General features: G+C 43.4%; 2 protein-coding genes across 4 annotated transcripts in view; one reads left to right on the forward strand and one right to left on the reverse strand.

Annotated features, from left to right (window-relative positions):
• Positions 1-16,867, forward strand: part of cdh23 (cadherin-related 23) — a 248,528-nt gene that overhangs the window by 175,598 nt on the left and 56,063 nt on the right. For all 3 annotated transcript variants that reach the window (XM_042065046.1, XM_042065047.1, XM_042065048.1), the window contains exons 26-29: positions 696-844; positions 14,566-14,626; positions 15,341-15,489; positions 16,098-16,233. In XM_042065046.1, the coding sequence (XP_041920980.1) occupies positions 696-844; positions 14,566-14,626; positions 15,341-15,489; positions 16,098-16,233 (495 nt within the window). The remainder of the gene's footprint in view (positions 1-695; positions 845-14,565; positions 14,627-15,340; positions 15,490-16,097; positions 16,234-16,867) is intronic.
• LOC121684911 (uncharacterized protein C10orf105-like) lies at positions 2,411-5,722 on the reverse strand. Its single transcript, XM_042065051.1, has 2 exons — positions 5,634-5,722; positions 2,411-3,053 (listed from the first exon to the last, which is right to left on the reverse strand). Exon 2 carries the CDS (start codon positions 3,040-3,042, stop codon positions 2,533-2,535), a length of 510 nt encoding a protein of 169 aa, XP_041920985.1. The 5' UTR covers positions 3,043-3,053; positions 5,634-5,722; the 3' UTR covers positions 2,411-2,532.

Here is a 16,867-nt window from a genome sequence, read left to right on the forward strand (position 1 = left end):
TGTGTGTGTGTGTGTGTGTGTGTGTGTGTGTGTGTGTGTGTGTGTGTGTGTGTGTGTGTGTGTGTGTGTTTCTATATGTGGGAAGGAGAAAGGGAGAGAGAGAGGCAGAGAGTCAGAGAGAGATAGAAGAGTGAGAGAGAGACAGAGAAGAGAGAGGGAAAGAGAGAGAGAGATTAAGACCACCAATATTTATATTTTTCTCCTAAAGTAAAAAAAACTTTGAGGGTTTCCTGTTTACACCGAAACCATTGGGTCTGCTCATAGTTCTTCGTGTTGAAGTATTGCAGGTATATGTGTCAGTTTCTGTGTCTCCCCTGAGTTCCGGTGCTTTGCAGGTTGGCTGGCTTGCACACTTGCAAACAGCTGTTTGCTGTCTAGCTGATGTTTATATCCAGAGCACTCTGTATTGAACCATGAACAAATGATCTTCAATCTGGAATCAGACATTTACATGTATGCCCAAGTTTAACAATACTGAAAGCAATATATATAAAGATATATATGACGGATGAAGAGTGTAGTTTTACTCTGTATATCGGTTGTAAACTGTGAGTGTGCGTGTGTGTGTTTGTGTTTGTGTGTGTGTTTGTGTGGGTGTGTGTGTATCTGTATGTGTGTGTGTGTGTGTGTGTATATATGTATGTATGTCTGTGTCTGTGTCTGTGTGTGTGTGTGTGTGTGTGTGTGTTCCACAGATAACGGTCCCGCAGGGGGCAGGAGAACAGGCACGGCCACGGTGTATATGAAGGTGCTGGATGTCAATGACAACCGGCCCATCTTCCTGCAGAACAGCTACGAGACCAGCGTGTTGGAGACAGTGCCACAGGGAACCAGCATCCTACAGGTATACACACACACACACACACACACACACACACACACACACACACACAGACATATCATGCACATATCATTACAAATCACACAAGCACCACAACCACACAACAACACCAACAAACACACACACACACACACACACACACACACACACACACACACACACACACACACACACACAGACGGACACATCATGCACAGTAACACTTACAAATCACACAAGCACCACAACGGCACAACATCACCGACATAAACACACACATTCAAGCAGAAATACTAATGGTCTCACGCTCAGATACACCCAGCATAAAACCACACATGCACATACATAGCAGTGACCCCTCTGCCCTAGAACTCCTCTTCAACACCACATAGTCCTACATATATTGAAATATAAACACACACACACGCACACACACACACACACACACGGATACCCAAAGTCATATAGTCATATATCATGCACGCAGCCTGTGTTTTTGTTTCAAAAAGAACATTTATTATTATCACAAAATCAACACTATGGTAACTGTGGTTTGTGGTGACCGTATACCTCTGCCCAGATCTGTATTTACAAGTGTTATTGCTGTGTGTGTGAGACAGTAAGAGAGAGAGAGAGAGAGAGAGAAAGAGACAGACACAGAGAGAGAGACACACACACAGAGACAGAGAGAGAGACAGAGAGAGACAGAGAACGATTGTATGTGTATCAGTGTGTACAAGTTTGGGTGTGTGTGTGTGTGTGTGGGGGGGGGGGGGGGTTTGTGTTGTACCATGAGCATTGATATGATTTTAAATACACAACCTAAAAAAGGGTGCTGCTAGAGTTGGAGGAAACCATGGTTACTGTGTGGTCATCAACAAATGACACAAAGACATTGCCATGGTAGCTTTTTAACACAGGCCCAACAATCTTAACCCCAAGCATTCTAAAACCACAGTTTTGGATGAAGTTGACTAGAAACTCCTCAACAAAACACTCTTTCTCCAGTTCTTTTTGCCCATACACATCATGATATAACCCTCCAAAAACTACAATTAATGTTAATGTCAAGTGTCAAGTCAACAGACATATCTGATCACTTCTAACATATCATACAGTGTCTGTTACAAATCCTTGTGTTGTCTATGTAGAAGTGAGATTATTAGGTCACCATCAGAAATATTCTAGTGATGGTTTAGTCCTGTGAAGAGAAACTATCAGTTGTTGTTGCTGTAGTTCCTTCTGTCCAGTGAGCAGGAACTTTGAGTAGTCAAAAAGCAAGTCTTCTTGAAGTTTAGATCAGCATGTGAAATCAATGGGGTGGGTTCTGGTTTGGTTGAAAGGCTAACCTACTATCTTTGCTCAGACGCATACCTGTGGCTAACTGTGGCACTCTCTCAGAGTAACAGCCCTCAGGCACGTTTCGCTTCTCAAATGGCACAGGGCAGCTGGTGAGGCAGGTCAGTTAGTGCTTGAAGATGCTTTTCCAGCAGTCTTGATTTTTAAGGGGCATTTAGGGGTCATGTAGCAGGGGTTGTGGGTGTAAATAATTCCTCTAGACTAGATAGATAGATAGATAGATAGATAGATAGATACTTTATTGATCCCCAAGGGGAAATTCAAGGACTCATGTTGGATGGTCATTTAATGGTCATTATCTGTAGTGGTTAGATGGCTAAGTTGGGTCCCGCTTTGGCCACAGGTATTTCAGGTCAAATTTCGGTGGCGTACTGCAACAGGCAGGGCATGGCAATATGGGGGGGCAGGTTGTGCCTCTGAGGCGTGGTCGCCGTGGCAGTGGGGGGTGTCACCATGATGAGGGGTGCCGATATCGGCGGTGGCGAGCGCCTCTGCGGGGTGCTCCTTCGCACCGAGGAAGAGGAGGAGGAGGAAGAAACAGAGCGACGCATCGAGCCCAGGCGCTTCCACAGCTTGAGCTGGGGCTCGCTGGACCGAGGCGTCCCACAGGAGAGGCCCTCGGCTGGGCTGCAGCCGGACTCGCAACCCCCGTCCGGTGGATCGCCAGAGCAGCAGACGGCCAGGAAGGCAATGCAGCCGCCAAAGAGGAGGAAGAGGCAGGCAGCGATGATGATGATGGGCAGGGGGTCATGGGTTGTCATGGGGAGCACCGGGGTCGTGGAGTTGACGAGCAGGGACAGGTTGGATGGCGGGGCATCCTGAGCAGACAGGAATGAGGATATGTTGAACGGTAGATTGCTCATTGTTGCTCTAACTGGAAGGAGGAGAAGAAACGAGTGAGACAAAGTGTGTGCGTGCGTGCGTGCGTGCGTGCGTGCGTGCGTGCGTGCGTGCGTGCGTGCGTGCGTGCGTGCGTGTGTGTGTGTGCGTGCGTGCGTGTGTGTGTGGGTGGGTGGGTGGTATTTGTCAAGGTGTGTTCTTAATCTGTGCATGACTTGCATCACTTATGCTATCACTTTAACCCTGAAGTTAAACAGTCGTACATAAATACACAAAGGCACACACAACACACACACACACACACACACACACACACACACACACACACACACACACTCTCACATGCACAAATAGGTGGCATTTGAAGCAATTAGGTGACCATTAAATAAACGGCCAAACAAGACTCACTGCATGACAGACTTTCTTGGGTGTAATACAAATTGTTTTTTTATTAAAATAGCCCTTCACCCATATCAAATCATGACTCCCTCTCCTCACCCTCCCTCCACCCTTCCCTCTCTCACCCCCCTCTCCTCTTATCTTTCCCCTCCTCTCTCTCTCCTCTCTCCCCTCTCTCTGCTCTCTCTCCTCTCTCTCCTCTCCCTCCTCTCTCTCCTCTCTCCTCCCCCCTCTCACCTTCCCCTCCTCTTTCTCTCCTCTCTCCCCTCTCCCTCCTCTCCTCTCTCTCCTCTCCTCCCCCCTCTTCCCTCCTCTCTCCCCTCCTCTCTCCCTCCTCTCTCCCCTCTCTCTGCTCTCTCTCCTCTCCTCCCCCCTCTCACCTCCCTTTCTCTCTCCCCTCTCTCTCCTCTCCTCCCCCCTCTCCCCTCCTCTCTCTCCTCTCTCTCCTCTCTCACCGCGCCCAGCGCAGCATTTGTAAATGTCATTGTCTCTAATGTGGAGCAGACAAACCCGGCTTCTCGCTTTAATGCAAACACACTGGAACGTGAAATTATGTTTAAGAGCAAATGCCACAAGAGCTCTGAAAAGGCCACCGGAGTAAGATGGCTTGTTAGAGCGCATCAGATCATTAGTCAGCACCTCCTGACACACACACACACACACACACACACACACACACACACACACACACACACACATTCATTAGTACACACTTGCACCCCAGCCTCTCACCCTCTCCTATTAAGCACACTCCCTCCCACACACACTTAGTTAAAATGACAGTTACAGTACATGAGCGTCTGTCCACACCATAGCATGTCTTAATCTCTGGAATAAAACACACCTGCTACCACAGGTTACTCTATACAACCACAGGTGGCAGTGTGGTGACTCTATATAAAACATATTGATGTCAATGGGGCATTTTGCCCATGTTCAGGGTGGAAAATAAAAAAGAAAGATTTGCATAAGACAAGTCAAATTGGTGTTTTCAAAATGAAGGGATCATGGAGAATAAAGAAAAACATATTTAAAAAATCTTTGTATATTCCCACAAGATGTTTGGGTGCTCTGAAAATGATAACCAAAATGATTTTTCAGACTTGTGAGGTCTGCTGTTCAGACCCTGAAGGGATTTGTTTTCTGTTCATTGCTTTTTGTGAGAGTGTTTCTACTTATCTCAGTAAGGAAAATAAATCAAGAGCCTATGTTGAGTACAAATATGTCTTCTGAAGGCTTAAACAGAGCCCAGCCAAAAACTCCAATAAAATTTGTATCAACTTTGAGGGACAGCTATGACCATGCAGGATTATCCAGACCAAACGTGACGATTTTGCTACATACTATTCCTAGTACTACTATGTACCAGCATGCAAAATTTGAGCCTCCTACATGGTTTAGTTCTTGCGCTGTGGGCTTGTGAACTTTGACAAAAAAAAGAGGCCGAACAAAATCGACACCCCCCTCCCCCTGTAAAACTGGCTGTATCTTGGAAAGTATTGATCTTAAATAAGAGTAATTTTACAGTGTGTCTCCTGGGTAACATAGGTACACCTGGTAATTTTTTCAGAATTTTTTGAGACCTAAGTGCGTGGGCCCTGGTTGAACTGACGTGGAATGACCCAGCTCTTTGCTCTCATTCCCTCATGTGACCGCATTTCATCACTTTCCCTCCATCTCACAGCTGTCAAACAACACACTTTTTATCTCTCACTTGCACAACACTCCGTTTCCATCTGTCTTACTTTCTCTCTGATGCACACATATTCTCAGATGCACACGCATACGTGCATACATAAACACACACACACAAACACACACACACAAACAGAGAGACACACAGTAATAATCAACTCTCTGTGAGATCTCGCTGCAATGTCTCACGTATTTGGGAACTCTCATACACAAACACATATCATTCATCCTCTTCAACCTCTTATCTTGCCTCTTCTCAGAAATTAGCCATACTTCGTAGAACTTTTTATCTATCTCCCACGAGTTCAATGCGAGATAAAGTAATAAGCAATCACACACAAACACGTCCACACACACAGACACACACACAAACACACACATACTTTATATGCACTTTTAAAATAATCCACCCCAACTCAAAAGCACAAGCATGCTCTAATATTAATTTAACGTCTAACTAACGTCTCACTAACTAACTAATGAATCTAAAGACGTGCGCATGTGGAAACGGACAGTTTACCTTATACAGCCTCTGTGTCCCTCTGTGTCTCCTAAACTCCACAGGGACCAACTCTCTCTCTCTTGTTCTGTTTTTCCCTCTCCCTCTTCCTTTCTCTCTTTCCCTCACTGGGGAGACTCTTGGGGTGAGGGTGATGGAGAGAGAAAGACAGAGAGGGGGCGGGGGGGGAGGGGGTGTAAGTTAGAAGAATGAGTGACTTGGAGATGTGGGGACCAGGACGTGTTCCAGAAGTTGTTTAGTTTACGCGGCTGCCATTGTTTATGTAAGAGCCATCAGTCTGTCTGGTAGCCACCCCTTGCACTAGATGGCCGTTCACTGCCGCCGCTTTGATTAGCCTTTTTTTTTTTTTTTTTTTTTTTTTTAAAGTGCCTGAGTTTGTTTTCGGCGGACTCGTCTCAGGCGTCTCGAGACACCCCTGTGAAGCGATGTGGTGGTACTGGCCTGTGCTGAGAGCCCTATTCATCAATCAGAAGGGGGGAGAGAGAGAGAGAGAGAGAGGACAGAGGGAACCCCCCACTCTGCTTTTCTCTCTTCAGTCACCCTCACCCTATCCCCCCATCCCTCCTCCTTCTCCGGACCCCCCTCCTTCTCTCCCTCTCTTCTCTTCTCCACATCTCTTTATGAGGCTAATGAGACATAGGCCAAGGCCTTTTCTTCTCTGTGCGAGTTTGTGTGTGTGTGAGTTTGTGTGTGTGTGTGTGTGTGTGTGTACTTTTGGGGGGCGGGAACAAAGAGGTGTGTATGAGAGATAGAGGCTTATTTGGGAGTGTGTGCACGTGAGAGAGTGGACGATGTAGTGAGAGAGTGTGAGAGAGAGAGAGATGGACAGCAAGAGAAAGAGTTGAAAGAGTGAGACAGATGTAGACATATAAACACAGACGAGTGGCGACAGACAATCTCACACATCTCCTGCTCATCTCCCCATCTTTCATCTTCTGTTTCCCCACCTCTCATTTTCTCTCTCTCTCTCTCTCTTTCACTGTCTCTCTCTCGTTCCCTTTCTCACAGACACACACACACACTCTCCCTCTTAGTCACTCTCTGTCTCTCTGACACACACACACGCGCACACACACACACACACACAGACGAGTATCTGCTCCATATCGTAGAAACTAAAAAAAGCACAACCCCACTACTAAATGTTATGAGGGGTTTGTGTTTGCCAGTGTGTTGGAAAGATAAGTTGTTGTTTTGTGTGTGGTGTATCTTGAGTAAAAAGAAATCTCTCCTCTTTCAAGCTACCCCCCCCCCCCCCTCTCTCTCTCTCGCTCGCTGTGGTGACAGCCATTGTGGTGGGACAAGACCGTCCAGGGCAAAAATAGTGTTACCATGACAACGTTGAGTAGAGGGTAAAAAAGTACCTAAGCACCAACGCTCCAGTGTCTGTGTGTGTGTGTGTGTGTGTGTGTGCATAAGTATATTTTCAATACGTTTTTTATTGTTTTTGTGGTCATGCTGTCAGTCCCTTAATGTGAAATTCAAGAACAAAATTTTAATTCAGTGATTGAATTTTGATATCATTGTGTGTACCACACTGAACATGGAGCAAAGAAAAGAAGAGAGTTGTCTGAGGAGATCAGATAAATGTTAAAAGTAAAATTTGTCAGACCGTCTCCAAAGCAGCTTGATGATCCTGTGACTACAGTTGCAAATGTTCTTAAAATAAGTTTAGGGTCCATGGGACTTTAGCCAACCTTCCTGGATGGGCCCGTAAGAGGAAAAGTGACCCCAGACTGAACAGAGGGATAGTGCAAATTAAAAGACAAAGAGCCAAAGAAAACTGGTAAAATCTAAGTTCAAGCTACATCAGTGGGCACTTTTGAAGACTCCACTGTGAAAACAATACTAAAAAGCAAGACTGGAAATGGCAAAAATGCAGGGTCACAATCCTTTTTGGAGAGATGTCCTTTTTTGGCATGTCACATCAGCTCTATGATGTGATGAAGCTTTCAGAGAAAAGAACTTCATATCTACTCTGAAATATATGGCTGAGGCATTGGCTAAGTTTTGGGGCAGCTTTGCTGTATCTGGTGCAGGGTCCAGGGAACAATGAAATCTCATCATTAGGAGGCTTCCTGGTCTGCAACATACTGTCCAGTATGCAGAAGCTCTGTCTCAGGCACAGGTCATTGGCCTTCCACAGCATAATGAGGGGGCAGCCGTGGCCTACTAGTTAGGGCTTTGGGCTTGTAACTGAAGGGTTGCCGGTTCGATCCCCGACCCAGTAGGAAAAATGTGGGCTGGGGAAGTGGTTGAGCACTGCTCTCCCATGCCCACATCCACAGCTGAAGTGCCCTTGAGCAAGGCACCTAACCCCTCACTGCTCTCCGAGCGCCGCTGTAGCAGGCAGCTCACTGCTCCGGGTTAGTGTGTGCTTCACCTCACTGTGTGCTGTGTGTGTTTCACTAATTCACGGATTGCAGAGACCAAATTTCCCTCACAGGATCAAAAGAGTATATATATTTATATACTTATACTATATGACCCAAACAGTGGACTATTCTGAAGTGGTCTTCTATGAATCCTGATCTGTATACTATTCTAGTCAGGGGCGCAGGAGATATTTTGAAAGTGAGGGGGACCAAATTGTGAACACAAACCCATAGTGAGATCAGATTTCCAGATATCGGATCGCCACCTCTGGCCCACTTTCGACCATCAATGATGTTGATATTTTATTAAGCCATGAATGAATCATCATGCCTATGATCCAAACATAGACTACATGATCAAATAGCCTAGTTAGGTCTACAGTACCTAAATTGTCTGGTATAAACCAAATCAACTCTCCACTGTGTCTGCAGTTAATGTTTATGCAATGTTAGAACATGTTGGCTTAACAAGTTACCAATCCAGAACACACAGAAAATTGCAACAGAAAGTTGCCTTTATAATCAACTACTATTTGTTCCAACAGCATTTAAACAAAGCATTTATAAAATTGAAAAAATATTACATAAGAAGTAAAATAAACTACTGTTACTGTAGTAACTGTACCACATTATCCCAAGCTTCAAAGAGCTCCCCATGTCTGTGACAGGCAAACGTGACACCGCTATATTCTCAGCTTGTTTATACCCCACACTGAACACGTAAGAAAGGCCCATCACTCTGGGGTGTGGTAGCCTACTCTCTGGGATTTATGCACCAAGGTAACTGAAGTATCCAATTTGTGTCTTGAAATTATGTTTGAAATAAATGTCTTAGAACAAAAACTTTGGGTAGGCCTATAGACTTGTATTTTATAGTTAGGCTAGTGAAAACGAGTTGATCAGTAGGCTAGTTGAGTTTGTTATCAATAAACATAACAGCTAATGTCATGTTGAGCAGGAGATAGGCTACCATACAGTAAATCCTCAAATTATGCCCAGGATTGATTCTATTTAGAGCCGGACAAATAAAGGCAGGTTCCCATATTTGCCTATACCATACCAACAATTGCCATCAGTCCACCAGCACTAGAAGACATTGCTTCGATTTAAGTCAATGAGCGTACATACAGAAACTGAGGGGTGAAAAATAATCTTGTGGTGAATAAAATTGTTTTCACATGTGTGACAATTCTGATTGAGAGCACAGAAATGACGTTCGCATTGGGCAGCTCATCGGCTCTGCTCGCTCTCGCCAGAGAATTTTCAATGAAACGTTCCACAAGTATTTTTTCCAACCAGAAACACATCATGGATTAAGGCTCGATCAGACGATCGACACCCGTCAATCGATATGGCGAGTTCAAGTGCACCACATGCTTTTGCTTCACAAGAACAGGTGCTAGTGCTATTGTTAAGTTGAGATATATATTATTATGACCGCCACGCAGCGAAGCGGCGGTCATATAGGTTTAGTCAGATTTTTTTTTTTTTTTTTTTTTCGCATGTCCAAATTTTCCGTCAAGGATTCCCGGGACACTGTAAGACCGGGGTACACGAAACTTGGTGGGCATGTAACCCCACATGGATAGCATGGAAACTCCTGTTTTCGTTCTGATCTGTAGCTCCCCGGCTGGACTGGACCCCCTGAAAGGAGGGTAGGGCAGACACAGTTTTCTGTGAATATCTAGAGAACCGTAGGGTTTAGGAGGACCATTTTTTTTTTGTATGTTGATCTCAAAGGGCCATGTCAACCCATTCCATAACCACTCATTTCATGTATAGCGCCACCTAGTTAAACACAAAAAAAGTAAAAATGAGGTGTTGTAATCACAGGTATCTGTGACCTAACATAGTCAAAACTGCACGAAATTGGAAGTGTAGGATCATTATGATACCCTCTAAATGCACGCCAAGTTTCGTGGAATTCCGTTCATGGGGGGCCACACAATAAATTAATTTAATAAATGTTATTTATAGTACATAATATGTTACTATACACCAACTGGCCTGTAGGTGGACGGAGACAGTTTTCTGTGAATATCTCGAGAACCGTAGGGCCTAGGAGGTCCACCTTTTTTTGTATGTTGGTCTTAAGGGGGCATGTCAACCTATCCCATTACCACTTATTTCATGTATAGCGCCACCTAGTTAAAAATTAAAAAGCAAAACATTAGGTGTTTTCATCACAATATCTCTGGCCGACACAATATCTCTGGCTCAAAACTGCACGAAATTGAAAGTGTAGGATCATTATGACACCCTCCGAATGCATGCCAAGTTTCGTGGACTTTCGTTCATGGGGGCCTTACAATAAAATAATTTATGTGTACATTTAGTGACCGTACACCAACAAGGATTCCCGGGACACTGTAAGACCGGGGTACACGAAACTTGGTGGGCATGTAACCCCACATGGATAGCATGGAACCATCGCTTTTCGTTTTGATCTGTAGCCCCCCCGCTGGACTGGACCCCCCGAAAGGAGGGTAGGGCAGACACAGTTTTCTGTGAATATCTTGAGAACCGTAGGGCCTAGGATGACCAATTTTTTGCGTATGTTTGCCTCCAGGGGTCATGTAAACCCATTCCATATGCACACATGTGCATAAACAGATACACACGCACACACAAAAATTCACAGTAATCCTACGTATGACACATACTCACACAGTAGACATATATACGCATGCATGCACATGCACACACACAGGCACATAAACAGGCAAACACATAAGCACATGCACATGCACGCACACACACCCACCCACACACACATAAATATAAACATGTACATGCACACAATTCAAGAATTTCTCAGAATTATGAACAGGCAAGATGGGGGTGGGGTTGTATAAAATGTATATTACATGTGAAATCTATGAACTAATCATGTTTTGGTACTTGTTGTCTAGCAGATACCAGTGAGAATTGAGTGTGCATAATGCAATTCAGTGAGACAGTTAGAATCATATATGCCTTTCAGCGTGACTTATTTTTGTGGAAAACATGTGCTGGACTGGGCGGCGGTCATATTTTGTATCACTCTGCGGTACATCTAGTTAAAATATATTATCATTTGCAGTCACATTAGCAGTTTCAATTAGCAGTTCAATTGACACAGTGTCATCAGAGGTGGTTGATAAAGCAAAACAATTCATAAGAGGGTAAATTCTGGTAGGCATATCATTATTGTGACTGGAGGTTCGCAACTGCCATGACTCTTTAGGAGTCTAGAGGGAGGTCCAGTGTTTTCCTGTGGGAGAAATAAACTATGCTGCATCGAAGTGGGGAGCGAATATTCTAAGAACTTTACTTCCTCCTAGTCCTCCTCCTGTAGTCGTGGAGATAATAAACACCAACGCAGTTCTGAACTCCCGGCGGTCGGCTGAATGGTGTTTTAAATTGCTGTGGACACCAATGCCGACATGAGTGCGATGCACTCTGCTTTCAACATTCATTTACATTAGATTCCATTCTTTTCAACTGAACTCAAAGATAATGAATATAGTATAAATAAGTTATAGTATTTATACTATAATACTAGTATTTTCTGTTTGTTATGACCTTTATAATGTGTGTACATTTTGTGCATGCACTTCTGTTTATTTCAGTTTATATCAGCTATATTTCTGAAGAATAGGCCTATATTGTGTTGCCTCAAGGCCTGCTGCACATCTTTTGAAATTTGATTTGAAATAATCAAATAGACCTACGTCTAAAGTTAAGTTAATAAAGTAGGCTAACTTGCTTTGCTTTCATTTGAATCCCAATCAAGATACACAATAATTGCTTTATATTGTTAATATATGAAGAGTTCAGATGCAAAACCCTCTAAATCCGTCTGACCACATTTCTTTTAAATGAGCATTTAAAATCCGGTTCCTATAGGTTTTTGCATAGAAATCGATATTTCAGACCAGGAAGAGAGTGTTATTTGGTGTGTTTTGAAGTTAAATTATTTGATTAACGTATACTATGTGAGGAGAGCATTCACTCACCATCTTTATCTCATTTTTGACGTAGGTGGCATTTAGAGGCTTTTGCATCTGAACCCTTCATATACTCCTGGAAAGTTAAGAAATGCAAAATAATAGAATTTTAATCATGTGATAAAATATGTGATTAATGAATATATATATATTTCTACTAGCATTCTTCCTAAGTGACATTAATGCAAAATGAAGAAGAAAAAATAACGGTGCAAATTATTTTTTTCTTGATATCAAACCTGACATGTGCAAATATTATCACCAGGGATGTAGTGGAGGCTAAACACAAGTAAATGCAGTTTATCCACCTCTGAAATTTCAGAAATAGAGTTTATTCACCAATTTCAACTTTTAACATTCAAAAATCAATATGTACCATTTACAGGAACCATTTATAAGTAAGTAAGTATAAGTATATATACCCTTTTGATCCCGTGAGGGAAATTTGGTCTCTGCATTTATCTCAATCTGTGAATTAGTGAAACACACTCAGCACACAGTGAAGATGCAGTGAGCAGCCTGCTGCAGCGGCGCTCGGGGAGCAGTGAGGGGCTAGGTCACTTCAAGCCGTTCCTACTGGTCGGGGTTCGAACCGGCAACCCTCCGGTTACAGGTCCGAAGGCCTAACTAGTAGGCCACGGCTGTCCCCAAAATGTATACCACTAAATAAATTAATACCACTGATATTGTTATAAACATTGGACAATAACTTCCAACATCTTCAAACATGTACTGAATGCCTTTTTTTTTTTAAATCCTATACCACATGGCACAGTCCACCTCCACCTCTTATTTTATATTTTACCACTACATCCCTGATTATCACATCATACTTTCCCAGATATGGGTAGCCCAAACTGTCCTGAAAAAGGAAGATACTGTAGGATAGCATGTATATAGGTGGCCATAAAAATGACCAAGATAACTATCTTATTTTAGATTAACTAGCTGAACAACACCACTGACCACTTCTACATAATTTCATGGAGTGCTGAAATGTAAAAAAATTTTGACCATATCTGAAGTGAAACTCAGCAAATATGGTTTGTGGTTGGGAACTTGCAGTATCATCATTATTATGACCTAGGCTACAGCACAAATATTTCCATCCATAGATAGAAATAAGCAAGTCTAACCTCTGAATTGAGTTTCAAACTGCACCAGATTGATGCATTTAAACGTTAAAATATACAACATTTTCTTCTGGGGGAGCATGCCCCTGGAACCCCCTATGATGACATAACATCAGAGGAATGCAAGTCCAGCCAATAACCAAAAATGTTTATTTCTATTTTATTTGGTAGGCCTAAGGATTACAGTTCAGAAACCTGTAAATCAGTGGTTCTCATTCTTTAGAATTTCAGTGGTCCTAGTAGATCCCTTTGGTACTCTAATGTTAATTTATCTCTGGGACCTTGGTCCCAACACTGAGAACCACTGATGTATGAAATGGTATACATGTATATATATATATATATATATATTTTTTTTTTTTTTTTTTTTGCTGTACAGTAATGATGCTGAATGCGCCAAACAAAATGGCTGTTTTTTTGGTTGGCTGCACCAAATCTCACTCCAAGGTTTTTTGAAAAGTTGGCAGCTCTGCTTCCTAACATTCTGACATTGAAGTTGTATTTTCCAACGAAGTAAAGAAAAATAGCTTTGTTTATGATCTGTCACTGTCTCAAAGCTCTTGTGCACAGCCACCTGTTCTCAAAGGTTCTAGACCCAGAGATGGTTGATAAACTAACCTAATATACAGTATTTTGCTAGAACTAGTAAACTACCACGAAGTTGCTGAAACGTATGTTATTGTAGGTTAGTTTGCAACAATATACAAGTTTAACCAAAGTCCTTAGCTGCTACCTGGCTAGTGAACATCACTAGCCGTTCCATTCACTTTCTGTTTACTTTGCTAACGTTAGCTAGTTAGTTAAATAGCACGGTTAACGGGCAAAATTTAATTATTTATAACAATAATTTAACAATAGTACACAAAATTATATTTATATTTTCTTATTGCTTATTCAGAGAGAAAAAAAAAGTTTTGACACATGCTATTATTTAGGAATCCAGAAATCCAGAAATAGTGGCAGTGGCGAATCCTTTTATGATTGATCGTCTGATCGAGCCTTAATCCATAACGTGTTGTGGAGCTTAGAAAGTTTCAAAGCGAGAGCAAATTTAAAAATGATCTGGCGATAACGAGCAGAAGATGGAGCCTGTGATAACAGTTTTATTCACCACAAGATTATTTTTCACCCCTCAGTTTCTGTATGTACACTCCCGATGTCTGTATCTGCGCTCGTTTTCATTCTTTATGCGCTCGCATAATTAAGTCAGCTAAATGACGCCATAGTATATGCATGAGTGTTCACACATGAATGTACAGCATTTTACAGATGTTCACTTTTGTTTGCTTGTTTGTTTGTGTGTGTGTGTGCATGCGCATGTGTGTGTGTGTGTGTGTGTGTGTGTGTGTGTGTGTGTGTGTGTGCGTGCGTGCGCATGTGTGTGCGTGCGCATGTGTGTGTGTGTGTGTGTGTGTGTGTGTGTGTGCGCGTGCAGGTGCAGGCTACAGATGCGGATGAGGGAGAGAACGGACGCGTTCTATACAGGATCCTCTCCGGTGAGTGGAGTCACTTCCTCCTTCCTGTTCTCATGTTCTTAGGGGCCAAGCGATCAATTGTTCATAAGAACAGCAAGACAATAAACAATAAATGCACCCAAATCCGCAGCCAGTCACACACACACACACACACACACACACACACACACTGTGAGTTTTGTGTTGTATAATCACATTTATTCATGCATGTATGGTGGCTTAGAAAAGAGGTAGTGCTGTTATTGCTCATTTTGTAATTGTTTAATTGTACTTTGGAGGTCAATCAGATTTCTCTTTGTTTAAAAAAAAAAATACAATGTTGTTTCCAATTTGCACAGTTATGCGTGGGCATGGTTTGTAGTTAACAGGGACTGTGTATTTGAATTCACCACAGGCGTGCACTTTCCCAAGCCATTTCAAAGGCAATCTGGAGGTTGCATTCTGAACATTATATCTAACAGGATGTACACATGCCACACGCATGCTTGTGCTCAATTCTGTGTGTGTGTGTGTGTGAGTGTGTGTGTGTGTGTCTGTGTCTGTGTCTGTGTCTGTGTCTGTCTGTCTGTCTGAGAGGGAGAGAGAGAGAGAGAGAGAAAGAGAGAGCTTGTGAATGAACAGAACGTGTATATGACTATGTCTGTGTTTCTCTACTGGCCTTGTAGTCCTTTCCTGAAGTGTGTGTGTGTGTGTGTGCGTGCGTGCGTGCGTGCGTGTGTTGTTTTTTGGCGGCAGGCAACATCAACCAGCTGTTCAGCATCAGCAACCTGTCTGGCCTGATCACCAGGGGACCCCGACGGCTGGACAGGGAGACCAGCAGCTCCCACGTGCTGGAGGTGGAGGCCTACAACAGTGACCAGGGCCCCATGCGCAGCACAGTCAGGGTACAAGCATCACGTTAGCATGCATGGGAAAGACAGAGAGTGAGAGAGAGAGAGGTTGTGTGTGTGTGCATAGTGAATATCTGTGCATAAGGAGTATTGTAACAGAAGCCACAGCCCTAACATCAGTGTTTGCATGGGTTGGGAAAAGAGGTTACATAGACATAGTGCAGGTTACAGTAACCCCCACATTAATATCTCTCTGTGTGTGTGTGTGTGTGTGTGTGTGTGTGTGTGTGTGTGTGTGTGTGTGTGTGTGTGCGGTAGAATGTCTATTTCTACCTGTATGCGGTTCTGTTTAGTTCATGGTCTATGGTGGTCATGGTCTATTTGTGAGGGTGTGAGAGTATGCTGAGGTTTCTGTTGAGTTCCCTGACCCTGTTCTTGTATCTGTATGTGGTCAGACTGATTATAGCTCAGCTTTGACCTACACACAGTATCAACACCACATTTTCATCACCAGTAAAGGGTGTTTTGGAGCCCTCATACTCTGTCCACACTCAGCCCTGCTCCCCGCCTCCTCCTCCTCCTCCTCCTCCTCCTTCTCCTCCTCCTCCTCCCCTGGCTCTGACCCTCTGGCCTGGCTGCTGTGCCTGCTTGTGCCCCTGCAGGTGATCGTGTACGTGGAGGATGCCAACGACGAGCCACCCGTCTTCACTCAGCAGCAGTACAACCGCTTGGGGCTCCGCGAGACCGCTGGTATTGGCACCTCGGTGATCGTGGTACGAGCCACAGACCCAGACACCGGTACGCACTTCTGCATGAAATCTGTCTGTCCGATTATTTCCTTTGTTTATCTGTTATTCATTCATTCATTACAGTAATTTTTCAGTTCACCGTATGTTCACTTCATCAACGAAAGGTTTGGATGCCATTTGCGTGCACTAAAAGGGTAATACTTATCACACTTTGTTAATGTTACTTTTCATCCGTTGGGGGAAATATACTGTATATACTGTATGTTTCAACAAACAAAAACAGGTGTAGTAAAAACTGTTAGTAAAGCATAAACAGTACTAAACATTAAGATAGAGGAAATATATAGAAACTGTGTCCAAGAAACAAACAAACAAACCAACCTGCTCATTTGGTTTCTTTCAGCTGACTGATCATTTCCCTTTTCCAGTAGTTCTTTTCTAACCACTGGTGCTCTGAGCCCAGACTCCCAGAGGACACTGCCTGATGCCTAGACGCATCCTCAGCAGGGCTGCTTTGTGGAGCTACTAATGCTCTTTGCTTTTTGCCAGCTGTTTTTTTGCGAACATGTTTTCTGTTAATGGCTACTGTTTTCCTGGTATACCTCAAGTGGTTTCTAATCGCTCCCCTGGTGCCCTGTTTCCTGATTTTTTTTATAGTTCAGCCTCACACACAGTGGTTTTCT

The sequence above is a fragment of the Alosa sapidissima genome, chromosome 16, assembly GCF_018492685.1.
Source record: "Alosa sapidissima isolate fAloSap1 chromosome 16, fAloSap1.pri, whole genome shotgun sequence".
Classification (NCBI taxonomy): Eukaryota; Metazoa; Chordata; class Actinopteri; order Clupeiformes; family Clupeidae; genus Alosa; species Alosa sapidissima.